The sequence below is a fragment of the Oryzias latipes genome, chromosome 13 (assembly GCF_053564925.1).
Source record: "Oryzias latipes strain Hd-rR chromosome 13, Olatipes_Hd-rR_3.1".
Classification (NCBI taxonomy): Eukaryota; Metazoa; Chordata; class Actinopteri; order Beloniformes; family Adrianichthyidae; genus Oryzias; species Oryzias latipes.
Window position 1 is genome coordinate 31209317 of NC_136249.1, and position 16935 is coordinate 31226251.

General features: G+C 43.1%; 1 protein-coding gene across 2 annotated transcripts; it reads right to left on the reverse strand.

Annotated features, from left to right (window-relative positions):
• Positions 1–9488: 9488 nt before the first annotated feature.
• On the reverse strand, positions 9489–16755 carry treh (trehalase (brush-border membrane glycoprotein)). 2 transcript variants are annotated; one of them, XM_078929990.1, is made up of 16 exons: positions 16535–16755; positions 16307–16407; positions 16087–16234; positions 15922–16009; positions 14541–14641; positions 14376–14468; positions 13139–13255; positions 12943–13065; positions 12821–12870; positions 12701–12748; positions 12059–12259; positions 11767–11984; positions 11396–11507; positions 10341–10453; positions 10198–10251; positions 9489–10115 (listed from the first exon to the last, which is right to left on the reverse strand). In XM_078929990.1, the coding sequence occupies exons 1-16, from the start codon at positions 16669–16671 to the stop codon at positions 9978–9980; spliced, it is 1842 nt and encodes a 613-aa protein (XP_078786116.1). In that variant the 5' UTR covers positions 16672–16755; the 3' UTR covers positions 9489–9977. The 2 variants fall into 2 exon arrangements, with proteins under 2 accessions (XP_078786116.1, XP_023817400.1); XM_023961632.2 differs by lacking the exon at positions 12701–12748 and having other exon boundaries at positions 16535–16751.
• Between the last annotated feature and the right edge of the window lie 180 nt (positions 16756–16935).

Sequence of the window (16935 nt, forward strand, 5' to 3'; positions counted from 1 at the left end):
TTAGACATAGCATTTCCCTGTCAGTTTTGTCTCCGTCCGAGCCACTTTCCTGCCAAATTAACCGTTCATAACGTGTCTGTGTAAGTAAGTAAGTTAGTAAAGTGTCGGTGTCCTTGCACAATGGGGAGTAAACTGCCATTACATGAAAAAGAAGAAAAAACATTCACATGCGCAGTACGGGTCATAAAGTACTAATCTGTAACTTTTTAGTGTTTTCATTTTAAATAAAAGTGTTTTTTATTACCGTAAACAATTTAAGAGATACATATTATTGTTGACATCACAAGAAATACTCCAACTAACTAGAGGGAGCTGCATTTCCAAATACAGAGAGGACATATCATCCCGGAACATCTTGAAAATGTTAAGGTTTTGAAGGACCAAAAGTCATAGCTGGAAAAAGTTTAAAAAGCTGAACATTTTCAAAGCTGACAAATTGTAGAAGGAGTTAAGCACCCAAAAAAATGGCGGAAGATACTATAATAAACCAGAAGAAAATGCAGGGTAGAATGCCTCCTCTCAACTCTCTGCTGACCTTTTTGGACTGAAGAGAAGATGTGTTGCTTTGTAGCATTCAAGCAATAAGTGCTTTAAAATATTTTCCGTTAAAGTCGACGCATTTCACGCATGGGCGATCGTGTTTCTGGTACTGATCGGGTCACGACGGCCCGAACCAAATGAAGTCAGTTTAGCCGAAAACATTTTTTTACGTGATTTTGGCGCCGTAATGTTGGAGCCAGACGTCGTCAGTAACCAGTGATTCATCCAAGTCATTCTAAGTCAACGTTTCTACGGCAACCACTCTCGCCAATCTGCAGTGAGTTTGTTGGTAGGCCACACCCCTTCCACTTGGGTGTCGGGGGGCCAGCAGGCTCGAGTAACAGCTGTTTATTTCTCCACAGACGTCTGTGGGATTTTGGCTTCTTGGAATCTGCGGGTGCTTCCTGTTGGGAACGCCAATGGGGGGGGGGGGTCACTCAGCCCAGTCCATCTTGGCCATCTTGGACCAGCGTTGTCCAGAGACAGAACTGGTGCTCCGCATCAGGTGATTCTAAAGTTAGGAGGAAAATTCTTCCCTCATCAGGAGACGCTCATCACAAAAGAAAAGAGAAGAAGATTTTGTGGCCGTCTTTACTGTACCTTTCAGACGCGAAGAGTAAAGGTGACGTTTGATAAGAAAATTACTTTTTTAATTCTCCATCCCACTTTTGATATCAGATATTAAAGTCGCTGAAAAGAACCGAGGGCCATTTCTCTGAACCTGATGCGGGGCCGGCGACGTGCGGTGAAAATAGCGCTCGCCTATAATACGGAATAAGAGCCAGCAAATTTTCATTTAGAGTAGATGACAATCAAACACAATAAAGGCTTCTAAGCTTCAATATTTCCTTCAAATGAAATCCCATTTTCTTTCATTCCTGAAGGCTGTTTTGGCAGGATTTGCTGATTACATGCTTCACACTTCTCTGACAAAAGAGGAAATTGGTTTCTTATTAATCCTCCTCACCGATGGGACACAACAGATCTCTGTCTGGTCTTGATCTGACCTTGGTAAACATTTAAACGCTGTACCGGCCTAATGAGGGGACATGAAAGAGACAGCCAGCACCTCAGCGTCCTCATCTGCAGAAATCCACATTGGGATTACAACAAAACATCTCATCTCTGGCTCAATTCAAGCCGTTTTCTTGTCCTGTGCAATCAGCCGTGTGATCAGACGCATGCTGCTTGAGCTGGAAAAAGGAAACTGCCAAGGTTCACACAGATGTGGACCCAACAGAACACTTCCTGGTTCTTTTAAGAAAAAGAAATAAAATACCGTTGTGTTGGTCGGATGAAATGCTTGAGTCACATCATGACGGACGGAGGGACACACAGATATAAATTACCCCAAAGTCTCATCACCATCATTCCATGGAAAGAATTTACTAGTGTTCGTCTGTGATTGTGATCCATATATATCTATAGATATAGATATATATGGATCACTCTTCTTTTTAAATTTGTGTGCTGAAAATACCCAACATTGGTGAGACCTTCTTGTGAAGGTAATTTTTAGCTAACTATTTATAACCCTCCATTTTCTAACAGCTGAGCCACAGATCAGAGCTGAAGGCTTCTTGTGTTATAGAGATTTTACTGTAAAGATCAAATGTGTCAAACTCAAGGCCCAGGGGCCAAATGGGGCCCGCCGTGTCATTTTCTGTGGCCCGCGAGAGCATAAAAGATTTTAATTTCTTAAAATAACTTTTTCTTTTAGTTGATTACATATTATTTATGTGTAGCTGCAGTTTTAATTATTCAATGTTTGCAGGTCTTATGTGTGTATGCAGAGAAACCATCAGTTGGATCCAAGGCTGTGTGCAGCCTTTTTTGTCAAATGTTACACTATAATACATGTTCTTTGTTTGCAGCTCAGTATTCTGTTATTTTTCTTTATTTACTTGGACAGTTTGATTGATCGTGGGTTTTAATAAGCGGACAAAATTTAAAAGAATGTATGCTAGAGTAACAAGCAAACGTGTTTTCTATGCAACTGTAATTGTCACATTAAGTTATAATAAATAAATAATGAGTTATTTAACATTAAGGAGTAGTTACATTTATTTTTCATTACATTTAGTTACATGTATAAGTTTTATCTTTGAGGACAGCCACTATGCTGATGTGGCCCTCAGTGAAAATGAGTTTGACACCCCTGGTACGGGGGGGTTTGTGGATCTTCAGATAAACGGAGTATATTTGTATAAACCTCTTTTGTATTTGAGGTTAAGCTTTCTTTATAATAATTATATTTATACACATTCCTTGTTGGACCGGACGGATAAGGAAAGGAGAAAGACGGCAGCTGGGTAGCTCGGTTGATAAGGTGAAAGACTACCATGCAGGAAACCAGGGTACTGACAATCTGACAATGGTACTGGGGAGGATACCATATCAATGGCGAGCAATTAACCTCACCTTTAACATGCTACTGCCTCCCGAGCACGGTTTGGCTACAGCTCACCGCTCCCCCACGGGATGGGTCAAATGCGGAGAACAAATTGCCCATTGTGGGATAAATACAGAATTATAAAATAAAAGAGAAAAAAGAGAGTGGGATGTTAGAGATGGTGGTAAGGGGAGATGGGGGGAGGGGTCGATATTACAGTCATAAGTATAACCTTCATCTTTGCTTCTGTCAAAAATGAAAAGTTAGATTCAAGTTTGGAACTGGAAAACCGACCACTGATGAAAATATTTTTGGTGTTTTTAGCGTGTACTTGTGTCATTTTTCTGATGATGCTGGGACATGTGTTGAGAAAATTAAGCTCAAAACTGTATTTAAATATTTTTATATTCACATCACTGTGAATCAGGAGCAGACAAAAAATTGACGTTCATGAAGGTTTGTAAAAGTGGCTTCAGTGTTTGTAAAAGTGGCTTCAGTGTTTCCCGCCTGGATCGCCATTAGGAATTCTCAGCAGGGTTTAATGTTTATATCTATATTCCTGCACTGATGTCAGAAGTGGATGCAAACTCCCTCTGTGACTGAAGCGCAATTTCACAAGCCAAAAAAAGGAAGAAAAAAAAGTGCTGCAGCGATCGCTCATCAAAACAAAGCCACAGAGGGAGTGGCCTGATTCCTGCTGCCTTTTCTCAATAAAAGTGTGGAGCGCCGTTCTCCTCTCATTACTTCTGTACTTATCAATGGCGGGGGGACAGAATCACAAATGACGAAAGCTGGAATAATAGCTTGCGAAGCACAAAATCTGCTGGAATATAAATATTTTTCTCTTTCAACTCCTCCTCCCAGTAATTTCATCCTCCTCCATCTTCTCCCGCCCTTCCCGGATGTCCTTGCTGATCCGATGCCTTTGTCATCTGGAGCTTCAAGTCGTCCGCTGTGCCCTGCAGGATCTTGCACCATATGCTGCCCGGCGCTTCCTGTGGAATTAATATTCCACAGGTGGCTCCTCTTGCCATTTTTCTTGCTGACAAACCGAAGCTGGATGGAGGTTTTCAAACGTTTCAAATGTTTCTCCTGGAAGCTCCTTATGCTCACCGTCCAACACGTGCTCTGACTTTTTTTTTCTTGTTCCCATCTGTGCAGCTGCTTCCAGCAGGACAACCGCCTCCGTGACTCCGGCCTTCGCCACCACGGCGAGCGCAGAAAAATGAGCTGAACTTCCCGGGATGAATTTCTCAAACTAAAGCCGCTCAGCCTGAATCTGTGCTCACCCAGAGGCCGCCCGCCGCGCTCAAGCAGATCCGTCCCTCCCGTTTGATCTGAATGATTTTCCGGACATAAAATCTTTGATTTGAAGCAGAAAACGTTCACCAAGAGCTCTCCGACTTTAGAGGAATTTCGAAAATATGTCTGCCATTCCAGTTTGAGAAAAAAGTTGTGACAAATTGAAATTGTTAACAGAGAATTCAATGGTTTCTTCATGCTTCTGTTTGCAGCACGGAGATGCTTCAGAAGCTGCAACGCCAAGATGAATGAGACCGATCCGACGTCTGAAAATCAAGTCGGGGGTCAGCCTGGAAGCTCGTTTCTGTCCAGTCGAACAAGAATGCTGACATAACCGAAAGTTTACACTCAAATACAAAAGGGGTTCACACAAATATACTCCTCGTGTGTCAGAAGATTCAGTATGGTAACAGTAACTCAAGAGGCCTAACGCTCAAATCTGTTTGCTCAGCTGACGGACAGGACAAAATACAAAAAAATGAAGGAAACTCGTTCATTTCTGGTATATTTTTCATTTCGACCTCCTATAAGCTGAATTGCTGTCATCTTTTGATCTATTTAAAGCCGTTTTTGAATTCTGATTGTTTTCATCCTAAAAACAACATAGGAGTTCATTAAAAATTTCCTCAAAGATGTGGGCGGGACTGTTGGCGCAGAGTAACACCGCCCCCATTCCCGTTGCCGAGAGCTCTAAGCAGGTCACTTATGCCTGCTTTGCCTTTATCTGAGTCATAAATGAGTCTGCTCCTGATTCACAGCGATTTGAATAAAGACAGACATCGAAACACAATTTTACGCATAATTTTCTTTTTACGTGTCCACCCTCATGACAAAAATGCCACAGGAACATGATTAAAAAAACTATTTTTAATCAGAGTGGGGCTTTAGCACGGGGAATTCAAAACAGACTGTAGCTCCATAAAACTGGTTCAGACATGAAAAGTAAATTTAGACGATTATTTCAGGTTGTGATGGTTCTGTAATGGAACTAATACCAGCTTAGTGGCCTAGTAGGAGAGTGTCCAACCTGAGATTCAAATCCTCAGTTGGCTTGTACCAAAATCTTCAAGTGGGACCCTGACACTCAGCTTTTTTTTTTTTTCAATTTTATATCAATTCAAGTCAAATTTATTTGTATAGCCGAAAATCGCAACAACAGTCGTCTCGATGGGCTTTGTGCAGATAGATGTAGGGTAAAACATAAAATATAAAGGTTAATGAATACATACGATTCAATAGAAAGATTCTAAACTGAACTAACTAAACTAAACTGGACATCCCTTCCCTTAGACCCCCCTTCGCGGTAAGGAAAAACCCCTAAAAAAACGGATTCCGGAAAAAAACGAAGAAACCTCAGGGGTGTCAACATGAAGGAGGGATCCTCCCCCAGGACGGACTGGTTTGGTCTGGGAACCAAATAGTTTGAGCCCAAGGGCTCACCGTCAAAAGTGGAAGACAGATTTCCTCACTGGAAACTAAAAACAAACTATGAGGATCAGTAATTACGTATAGATCGAGTGAAAATCAGCTAAATATCCAGAATTCTTTAAAAAGTCCAAAATAAAAGTCCCGTTTCCCTGAAGAACAGAACCCTGAGGTAACAGGATTCTGTCGGTTAAAATAAAAAAAATAAGCTTTTTTGATTTTTATTTGAAATGGTTTATTTCAAGCAATTAAGTACAAATAATACACAACAGCAATATAATCATCAGTTATACATTCATACAGTAACTAATCAAACTTAGAATAATGAATGCTGAATGAATTTCTTCTATGTCGTGAGGCAAAACATTTTATTTTACAGCTATTTTTCACAGTTACTTTATTATACAAGCAACAGTTTTTGAACATCAGTGTTTTCATTTCAAAAACACAGAATCTTGACGCAGCTCTGACAAAAGACCAGCAAACCCAGCTCATGAATTAGAGGTCATCCACCAGAATTTATTGACTTTAGATTTCAGCTCTCATAGCGATATGTAATCAGGTCAAGTAGACGTTCAAAGTTAGAGTTTTGTTGCAGGTTTTTAGACTCTGTATAAAAGCAGGGGACTTATAGATCAGGAACAAGCCGCATATTTCTTTGTGCAGCCAAAGACCTTCAGTTAGCTCCTGCTTCTAGATTAGAGGTCACGGCGTTGATCTGCAGACGGACCTGCAGGGCTTCACGTATTGATCAGGGCACGGCAGCAGAGGAGTCGCCGCATCTCGGATTCATCATGGCAGGCCGAGCGGCCTCTCTGCAGCCTGCAGAGCCTGCGGGGAGGCGCGCTAATCCTGGCAGGGCAGAGCGGTACGGCGTGGGGATAATGAGCAGGTTTGTGCTGCAGGAGGCTGGAGCAGGCTTTCATAGAAATTTCCTCTGTTGAAATTCAGGTTTTTGAAAATGTTCTTGATGGAGAACATAAGAAAATAAAGCTCAAAATTACATTTATTAGTTTTTCTTGATTGGAATCACTGTGAATGATGGTCAGACAAAAGGAAACTCCGTTGGAAGAAGATTGGTATTTGTGACGTAGAGCTACATTGGCCGGGCCACTAGTTCCCTACTCCGCTCTATTTCCTCGTCTGAGCTGGAGTCCGCCTCAAAACTGTACGGCTGGATGTGTCTTACATTGCTCGCCATCTTTGTAGCACCAGCCACATTAAGCATTCGTCACAGTATTTTGTGTAGCTTGGCCGCAGGTGCAACTTATGTGCTTGTAAAAAATAGGCTCATTTTTTGTTTAGTATTTTTCCACTAAACCAGTAGAGGGCGCTGCAGGGGCGTGTAACAGTTTCGGCCACTGCAAGCAATGCAGGAGAAGCAGCGCCGGTGTGGCTACTAAAACTGTTCAGCCTGCAACAAGTGTTGGAGGGCCTGCCAGTAATGATGACGTCACACTATTGGATTCAGAGATGTTCCAAAGCCATACAGATGAAGAAATGAACAGATTTTGTGATTTAAAGTGGTATAAAGACTTAAAGATGACCTGTTAGCATGTTTTTTTATTATGCTATGGTTATCTCAATAGTTGTGTTTATGTTTTGGCTAATATACTTATTCAATTTGTCTTATTTTTCATGAAGCTAAACATGGTCCGGGGGAATTCTCGATTCTGATTGGCTGCAGGGTGTGGATTAGAAAGAAGTTCCGGTCACATAGCTTAAATGTTCTATATCACTGCGCTGGCAAACTTCAGCTTCATGCTTGGGACAAAAACAAGCGGGAAGAGGTGAACTTTCTCTCTGAACTGATGTTTTATTTAACCCATTGGGAATCAAGCATGCGCATCGCTTTCCTTTGCCGCTGCAGTCGAGGTCGGTGCCAGCTCAGCAGTTACCGTGACGACGCGCAGCCCCAAAGGTGATCTAAATCGAAAAACAAGGTATGAGCGGGTATCACGTGTGTGTGAAGATAACCGCATCACTGCATGTTTTTTTTTTTGCTTTTTTGAAAGTTCTGCATATGGTGCGTGATTGGAACTATAATAAACACATTAAACACATTCAAAAAAAATTACTTTTTCTGCTAGTCCTATGTTCAGACTTCAAGGGCTTCTGGGGGAAACCTTTTATTACTGTTCTCCCTCACTCCATGCATGCTCCCTCTCTTCCTCTTGCGCTGCACGCACTCCCTCTTCTTACACACATGCACATGGTTTCAGCAGCAAACATACATCCTCATTGATTCCACAACAGAAGTTTCCATCTGTAATTATTCATTTCCATTGTGGTTAATGGCCAACGAAGTATGCGTTATTACTTTTTAACGCACGCCGTGGAAGCCTGAACTGTCCGACGTGAAGCGAAGTGCGTTAAAAAGTAATGACGCATACTTCATAGGCCATTAACCCGCTTATACCATGGTCACTTACAAAAGTAATACATATTAACCAGGTTTTAGTCCTTAATTCTTGTTTTTTTTTTCAGATTTGGATCGCTTTTCTCACAAAAAGCGCAGCATCACGTAACACAGATTCCGCGTCACGCAGCACCACCGCTGTAGTCAAGATTCGGCGATATCTATATGCTGATCGTCCTGATGGGTTGAATAAAGCATCAGTTAAGAGAGAAAGTTCACCTCTCACCGCTTTTTTTTTGTCCAAATGATGAAGCTAAGGTTGTTTTATAGAAGCAGGCGCAGTGATACAAAACATTTAAGCTAGGTGACCGGAACTTCTTTTTTCACCGTGGGGTTAGCAGGTTTTAATCCACACCCAGGAGCCAATCAGAATCGAGTATTCAACCGGACCATGGTATAATCATAATTAAAAGACGGCTGGGAACGCTTGTAAAAAAGCTCAAAAGATGATCAGAGTGGGTCTTTAAACATTTTACAGGTTTTATTTTATGATCGACGCATAAAGAAAGTTGATTAGTGGCTGATAAATATGGATGGATGGATGTACAGATGCTTGTTTCTGGGTTTTTTTTCTTTTTACACAGTGGTGGGTGATCCTGAGGCACCGTGACCTTTACTTGCTCGACAAGGTGTAACGCAGCCGACCCTGCAGCCTCGCAGTCCGTGTGCTGCAAACTGAGCGGCTCTAGCAGTCAACAGTTGTGTTGCTAAACCCGCACACATGCTGCACCGCCGCCTCATCTCCACTGAACTCCGACTTCTCGCCACATTTAGCAGCTTAATCCACACAGGGGGGGGGGGGAGAGATGCATCAAAATCCTCATTCAGTGCAATTTCTTATCATCCCTTTTTCTCTTGGACACATTTAAATATGGTATGGAGTAAATGTCTCCACACATGCAAGCAGAAATGACCAAAAAAAACTCTTCCGACTTTGAAGGAGCTTTTTAAGGTGTCAGCCTCCAGGAGTGGATGAGGCCCACCTCGAGTACCTCAAGTCTCTGGATGCTGTGGGAGTGTCTTGGCTGACACGTCTCCGTAGCATCTCGTGGTAGTCGGGAACCGCACCACTGGATTGCTGGGTCGCTGTACCGGTCCTCATTTATTTCATGCCTTTATTCTAAGAATTCTGACTTAAACAACCATTTTCAGAAACTGACTTCCGTCATCGCTCGTACTACTTTTCTTCTTTCTCACAAAATTTTATTTTTTTTCATCATTTTTCAAACTTCTTTTATTACATTCTCATATATTTATTTGTTCATCCTCTCTTACTGTGTGGCCCAAAAATAATCCAAATCTGTTACAGAAAAAGGTTTTATTTTCCCTGGAAAAACATTTCCCATATCTCAAGAATTGATTTATCAGAGAATCGGTTGCTCAGAATGAATCCAATATTAAAAACACGGGTTGTTGCACATTCAGTGCTTTTCTCTTCACATTTTATTTCTCACATGCGCTCATTTACATTCAAAGTGGGTTTTGTGGGAGTGAAGCCATAAACTTTCTAATTTAATTAAGTGAATAACTGTAATCGCAGCTCAATATCTAGAACAAGTTAATGCTGAGGTTTGAGCTGCCAGCCGTCCAGAAGGGCAGAAATGATCTGCAGCTTCTCATAAAGTCAAGGATCATTTAGCTCTGATTGGAAATACAAAAACATTCATCAGAGTAATCCTCACTCGTGATAAATTACATCCCCTTAAACCTGCTAATTACATGATCCAGATCACTCAGGATTTAGAAGAGGCACAAAAAAAGTAGGAGTCCACTCTGCATTCTCAGATCATGTCGGGTTGTTTTTGTGCAGCAGCTCAGCAGACAGGAGGGATGCAGGGAAGGTGAAGCAGGAAAAATGAAAACAAACCCCCCACCCAGGGTCTTTCTGACACCTGGGACTCAGCGGAGCGCCACAGCAGCCGTGAAGACCAGCGGCAGCAGGAGGTCGCAGCCCGAACGGCTGGCCGCCGAGGTGAGGCTGGCGCCGTACTGCTGCAGGAGCTGCAGGGCCACGCCGTTGGTCCAACCGAAGCCCAGCTGCAGCAGCACAGGTCCGGTTCAGTCACAAACAAATCCTCTTCCCACCCGACAGCAGGGTTTTTACAGCTAAAGGACGTACCTGCACTTCGTATTCTCCTCCACCGCCGGGTTTGCCGTCTCCGTTCACGTCATACTGTCATGCGGGGGGGGGGGGGGGGGGTAATCACAAGCCTCACACCTCTGTGTTGCTGCTGCCCCTTCGAGAACCCCTCACACACTCACCTTCTCAAACATGGCTTCATGCTGCATGTAGGCCCGCCAGTTGGTCCTGATCCAGCGCTGCGCCAGGTCCAAAGCCAGCTGTTTGGCCTCGCCTGAAGGAAGCTGGGAGAGACCTGCAGAGGCACACGGACAGTTAGGACGAGGGAAACAGAACCCGTTCAGTACCAGTTTTCAGGGAACGGATCAGAGCTCATCACAGTGAAAAATACAGTGACAGCAGAGTGTTTGGAACAAAAACGATTTTTTTCCCGCATTTCAAACTAGTCAAAAGCAAAACAAAAGCTAGGTCACTTTACAAATAATTACTTTAGATTGTAAAAACAAATTCCATTTTTTAATTAGCACAGACTCCTACCACTAGGGGGCAGCGTGTCACAACCATCCCATAGTTAGAGGATCCATAGTGGCCACTTATCTGAAATTTGTTTCCAACAAAAAAAATTGATATGAAAAACATTTCATATTCAATGTCATTTCTTTTGTGATATATTTGGCATCCTCTGGCATTCCCATTGTTAGGACTATTGTTCTTGTCGTGCATTCTTGTTCTATGTGTTTTCAACAATGAAGCATTAAAAAAAAGATATGGAAGCATTTTCCCACCAAGTACTGCGTACCACTGAATGAACGTTGGTTCTACAGAGGACATCCTGGGCTTTTCAATGATATGAAATGTGAAGGGTGGGGCTCTGGGAATTGTTTTTGATTTATTAAAAACATTTTAATTATGTTTTTAATAACCCAAACATAATTAAAATGTTTAAAATTAACTGGACAACATTTTTTTTTCTCTGATGGGTTATTAATGACACCGATTCTCCATGGAAACACATGATCATGGGATCAAAGCTCTCCGTCGCTTTTACTGCATTAAATCATAGTGCAGTGGAATCAATTTAAGTACAATCTCCAAGAATCTCCACTTTCTGGAGCCCAGAGTTCCGTTAATAATTGAAAATAGGGTTTTGAGTTTTAGTGATGATGCAGAAGCTTTTATTTCACCCCCTCAAGCTTTTTTTTTGGGGGGGGGGGGGGGGGGGGGGGGCTCCTCCAACCTTCTATGAGCATGTGCTGCAGAGGGGGCCACGCGTTGGGGTAGTCCCACTGCTGCCCGGACTCCCTCAGGGACGTGGGGACTCCGTTGGGGAACTTGAGAGCGCCACTTTCCTGTACAGAGAAACAAAAACACCAAAGAGGAACGCTATGTAGTGCACTTCTGCCACCTGCTGGAGGAAGCAGGCATTGCTCCTGCAGCTGAGGAGGTGACTTTTGATGCATCAAAATACAAAGAGAGGAATGACAAAAAATATCCACTCATTAAAGAAGAAAAATGAAAATAAACTGAATTAAAATAAGTTTTTGTAATGTTCACAAACACGATATCAAAGCTCTTATTTTGAAGGGTTTTTTGTGGCTGAGCTCCAACCTTCAGGTACTGCACGGCCCTCTCCCCCATCTCTGGCAGAGAGAAGCACTGAGCCCAAACAGGCGCCAGGTTGGAGGCGTAGAACTCCAAGTGCTTGGATTTGGACAGCAGGCTGTAATCAAACCAGGCTCCCCTCTCGGGGTCCCACAGCACTGCCTCCATCGCCTCCACCCTCCGGGCCGTGGCCTGCTGGTACACAGCGGCCAGCTCGTCCTCACCTGTCAGAGAGCGACACGTCAAAGCGGCGCTGCGGAGCGGCCGAGCGCGGCGGGTGATGGGGTTGGCCTCTCACCCAGCAGCCGGCAGAAGGAGGCCAGGGTCCGCTCGGTGCGGCACATCAGAGCGTTGAGGTCGACGGGTAGGATCTGGCTGGTGCGCGTGTCTTTGAGGGCGCCGCCGTTGTGGCCTTCGGCGTCGATGTACCAGCGGGAGGTGAAGTCCCAGCCGGACTCCGCACCTGCTTTCAGCTCCGCCCACAGCTGGTCCCGGAGCCCTGAAGCCACAGGGGACGTCAGAGATGGAGCTTCACAGAGACCCGGGAGGTTTGTGTGACCCCCCAGGAGCAAAAAAACAAACATGAAGAAGCTTATTTTCCTCCGTTTTAAATGGAGTTATGGCACTATAGAAAATCTGCTGAAGAATAACAGATGTTGAAGTCATGGCAAACACACAGATGTAGGACCTTTGTTCTCTCAGCTGGTCCTCAGGGTCTCCCCAGAGGAGATGGAGGTGGGGGATGAGGGAAGTTTAGATTGCTGCCCCCACACCCCAGGCCCACCTGAGCGCCAGAAGATGGATGGAGGTTTTCAGTGACCTTCCAGAGACATGAAATCAAACACCCCAGGGTCTTTGAGACTCGACTGAACAGAGAACCCCGGATGTCCCCAGATGTGTTTCTGTCTTCTAGATGTTTAAAGTCGTCTTTTGATCGTACCCATCAGCTGTTCATTGCTACTGACACTCTGGGCATGAGTGAGTGAGTCTGTAAGCATAAATACTTCATGTCTTGTGTCTTAAATGAGTCCCCTGGGACATTTCTGTGCCTCGTCCGTACCTTCGGAGAGTCCTTCTGCCAGCTCCAGGTCGTCAGTGTAGGACTCGGGTCTGCAGGCAGAGGCGTGCAGGTCAGGGGGGGGGCAGGCGGGGACGGGCGGTGCAGCTTTGCGTCACACGTACCTGGGCAGGCCCGCCTCCACATGGAACCGGTTCAGTCGGTGTTCTGCTCCGGCGACGTCCAAAGCCACAGAACGGTTCTGCATCCAGAACTCGTACTCGTCCTTCAGGACCGGCAAAGCGGCTCTAAGAATATTAGGGGGGGGGGGCAGAAACAGGTGAGATCTGGTTGCTTTATTTTGAAGGACCCAAACCCCACCTCAGAAATTCGGTGTCATTGGTGGCTTTGAAGTAGCTCTCCACCATCAAAGTGAGGAACGGGGGTTGGCTCCGCCTCTCGTAGTAAACCCGCCCCCCGTTTGGGATGAAGCCGTATCTGCAGGAGGCGAAGAAGAAAGCCATAAAACCCGACATTAGAAACCGAATGACTGACATACATCAAATGTTTTGATTGAACTGCCTTTTTTTCCACAACTATAGATCCAGAAACCCTTTAGGATCTGTTAGGATCTGGACGAGACGAGGAAAACTCGCCATATTAGCGATTAATATTGTGATGACGATATAGCTTGCGATACATGAACAAACAACCAAAAACATAATTTCCATTTTACTGTAGTTTAAATAAATTTTTAAAAAAGAGTCAACATACCTTAAATGATACTCCAAATTAAACTAGTCTACCAGGGAGGCGAGCATCGAACATAAAAGGGCTTCATCCGATTGGTCAAATGCATAAATGGATTTTTTTGATTTGCCAAGTACTTCAAGCTGCAATAAGATTGTTTTAGCACATCTAAAGTAACCAGTTATTGCAATTTTCGTTTGCGAAGTGCTTATTACACAGTTCGATATCGCGATAACGATAAATTTGTGATTCATTGTGCAGGCCTAATGATCTACATCAAAACACAGATATTCCTTAAATTTGTAAGAATAAAATGTTTTTCCACTAAAGTTTTTGGTCGCAGTCGGATCTGGAGCCGATATTAAGTAATCATGCCGTGTTTGGTGATCGTAGGCACTATTTTTTCCTAAACTGCCGACCAAATTTTATGACCAATGCACATATTCAAAAACAAATTTCATAATGTCTTTTTTTTGTTAATTGTTTTGTTTTTAAAAAGAGTAAAAGGTATTTCTGAATCATGCAGATGAGCTTAGTCAGAAGAGACCTTGTACTGTCAAAGCTAATGACTAAAGAAGGTATTTTATTTTGTAGTGTACCTACAAAGAAACACTTCCTGTTTCAGTGCTATGAAAGAATTTTTTTCTTGCACTTTGTAGACGGTCCCTAAGTTTGTCGGCTACATACAAGACCAAAAGAGAAAAAAAGCTCATGGTTTATATTCCTGCATCTTTTCAAAATAAAAGCGCTCACTTCCTCCTAACAGTTGGAGTGTTGATACCAGAAGCAGGAATCTGTGTTTCCAGCGTTGCCAAACTGCTTATTCAGGAAGATCATGCTTCACCGATCAGGAAGCTTGTGGCCTCACCTGCTGACCAGGTAGAGAAAGTTCTGGATCATGCCGCGGGCCGTGCTCGTCATCCCGGACACCAACAGCCCGTTGATGACCCAGTAGGAGTCCCTGAGGGGAGCAGAGGTCAGAGGTCAGAGGTCAGAGGAGGGCAAGGCAGCTCCGGGATGACGGCTCACTCACCAGTAGTAGAGTTCCCTGAAGCGGCCCCCCGGCACCACGACGGGATGGGGGGTGTAGATCAGCGAGTAGAGCTCTGGGTGATCTTTGACATCGCTGCGGATCTGAAAGAGTTCAGAGGATCCAAACTGGATGAAGGTCAGGTTTAAAAAAAAAAACTGCTGCAGTAAATGAAAAAGGTTCATTCATGGCTCAGATGTTGGAGTTCCTCAGATTGTTTTAAAGACTCCAGAGCTTCTCTTTCTGCTCCTCAAAGTCACCATTACGATTCAAATCTCTTGGAAAAGCAGCACATGTGCAGATCTGTCCAAGCTAACTTTAGTTAGAAAAACAAAAAAAGACATTCACAGAACTTGTTAATAACAAATGACAATATATTTAATGAATGCAATGGGATCTATGATTGAGAGTAATTATGATGGAATCATTTAGATGTGGATAAACATACACACACACATGTATTTCTATATTTCCAATGAATTCAAGACTAATTAGCAAAACTATTTACATGAACTTCAATATGTTGCGTGTTTAGGCGTCTGCCTTCACCAGGGAAGTCCCAGGTCCCAGGACGGGGTGGACCAAATACCAAGTTTCTAGTATCATTTTATAGGAAGATCATCAATATCATAAACTCCACTGAATGTCTGGTGACTCCCTGCCACTTTTTTTTTTTTTTTTTTTTTTTTAAGTGTTTTATCATTTTTCTGTTCGTAAATTCCTTATTTTTCACTCATTTTTGAGCATGTTTTTAGGAACTTTATGATTTTCTTTTTCATTTTGCTACACATACAACAGAAAACCACTAATTAATCACGTCTTGTCATGTTTTGATCGATTATTTATGAAAAGTACTTTTTGTTGGGTAAAATTTTGCAATTTATCAAAGCAGGTAAAAATTATCAGGCAAAAGTGATGGTGTAACGTTATAGTGAAAGTGTTCCAAGGTTAAAATATTTATAAATCTATATATCTAGATATATATATCTAGATATATCTATATCTAACTATATCTCTATCTATCTATATATATCTATATATGTGTATTTCTTTGGCTTAGGTTTTGTTTCAGTTGCCTGAAATAAACCAATTCCGATCCCAAAACTTCCATTACCTGAAGGTTTAAGTCTGAGTTTGAACATTTAACTACTTACAAAAAAAAAATTATTGTAGGGTTGTTTATTTTGTTAAGACAACAAATCCGGTTATGAATGAAAAAGTTGGGAACCAAAAATTAGAAAGCATTGCGATCAGTCTAGATGCAGAAAAAGCTAAATTTGATCCAGTAAAAGACGGTCCTTCCCTGTCTCACGTCTGAGAAATGAAGCCATTACATTCTGGGTTCTTGAACAATTTAAAGGACAAATATTGTGAAAGTCGTCACCTTCCTGCCCAGAGAATTCCACAGGTTATGTATCTGCCCCGCCCACTCCCGCAGCTTATCGTCTGCGATTCCCGTCAGGAACTCTGGCCTGCAAAGGCAAAGTCCCCGTAATAAAGCCACTAAAGAGAGCGTGAAGCTGCGAGGGTCAGGGCGGCCGGATCTCACTGGGCGTTCCAGTCTGGTGGAGCCCACGGCTCCAGCTCCGTCCCCGGTTCCTCGAAGTACTGATCCAGGAACTCCTGCAGCTTAGCAGGAGGAACCATGGAGTTCAGGAACTCAGTGGAGAGGTTGTGGAAGGACGACAGAACAAGATCTGCAAGAAGGGACAGATTTGCAGCAGCAGCACCAGGAGGTGGAGGGACCAAACATTAGAGTTGACCCTCACCAGGAGGGGAGTTCAGCTTCATGTCCACAAAGTGTTTATCATCTGTGAAGAACTTAGCTCTCTGCATATGATCCAGGATGGCTCCATAACAGTAGATTTGACTGAAAATATCAAGAATGACCCAAAATTACAAAAATAAAAGTTTTTCCTCCAAACTAGTGAAGTAGAAGATGAAGGGATTTAAAAACTACATTCAAAAACGTGCATTTTGAAAGCTGTTGACCTTACCTGTCACATGGTGGAGGCAGAGAAGCCCCCGTGAAGGCAGAGAGACTTAAAAGCCAGCAGAGAACCGAGGTCCTCATGTCGAGTCCTGAAGATCCTGGCAGCTCAACGCGGTCTGAGCCGTCATTTATACGGAGCATCCACGCCCCGTAGAGATAAACAGGAGGGAGCCGCCACCGCTTTATGGGGAAACCATTTTCTTACCATGAAACGAACAAGAAGCCCTTTTCTAGAGCATTAAAAAGAAAAAGAAATAAAAAAGTCTGTACTTTATTTTGGAAAAAACCCAACAGGAAACCGGCTGTTTGACATTGACACCAATGATCAACTAAAACTCGTCAAGATTTAAAGAAAAACCCATTTTTAATTTGCAGAAATTTTAGATATTTGATAAAAATGCGCAT

Excerpts from the sequence above, each read along its gene's own strand:
- treh (XM_078929990.1), bottom strand. The coding sequence starts at position 16,671 with ATGCTCCGTATAAATGACGGCTCAGACCGCGTTGAGCTGCCAGGATCT. Across the intron at positions 14,469-14,540 it reads TTCAGGGAACTCTACTACTG|GGACTCCTACTGGGTCATCA; the intron begins GTGAGTGAGCCG and ends TGCTCCCCTCAG. Across the intron at positions 10,252-10,340 it reads ATGAAGCCATGTTTGAGAAG|TATGACGTGAACGGAGACGG; the intron begins GTGAGTGTGTGA and ends CCCGCATGACAG.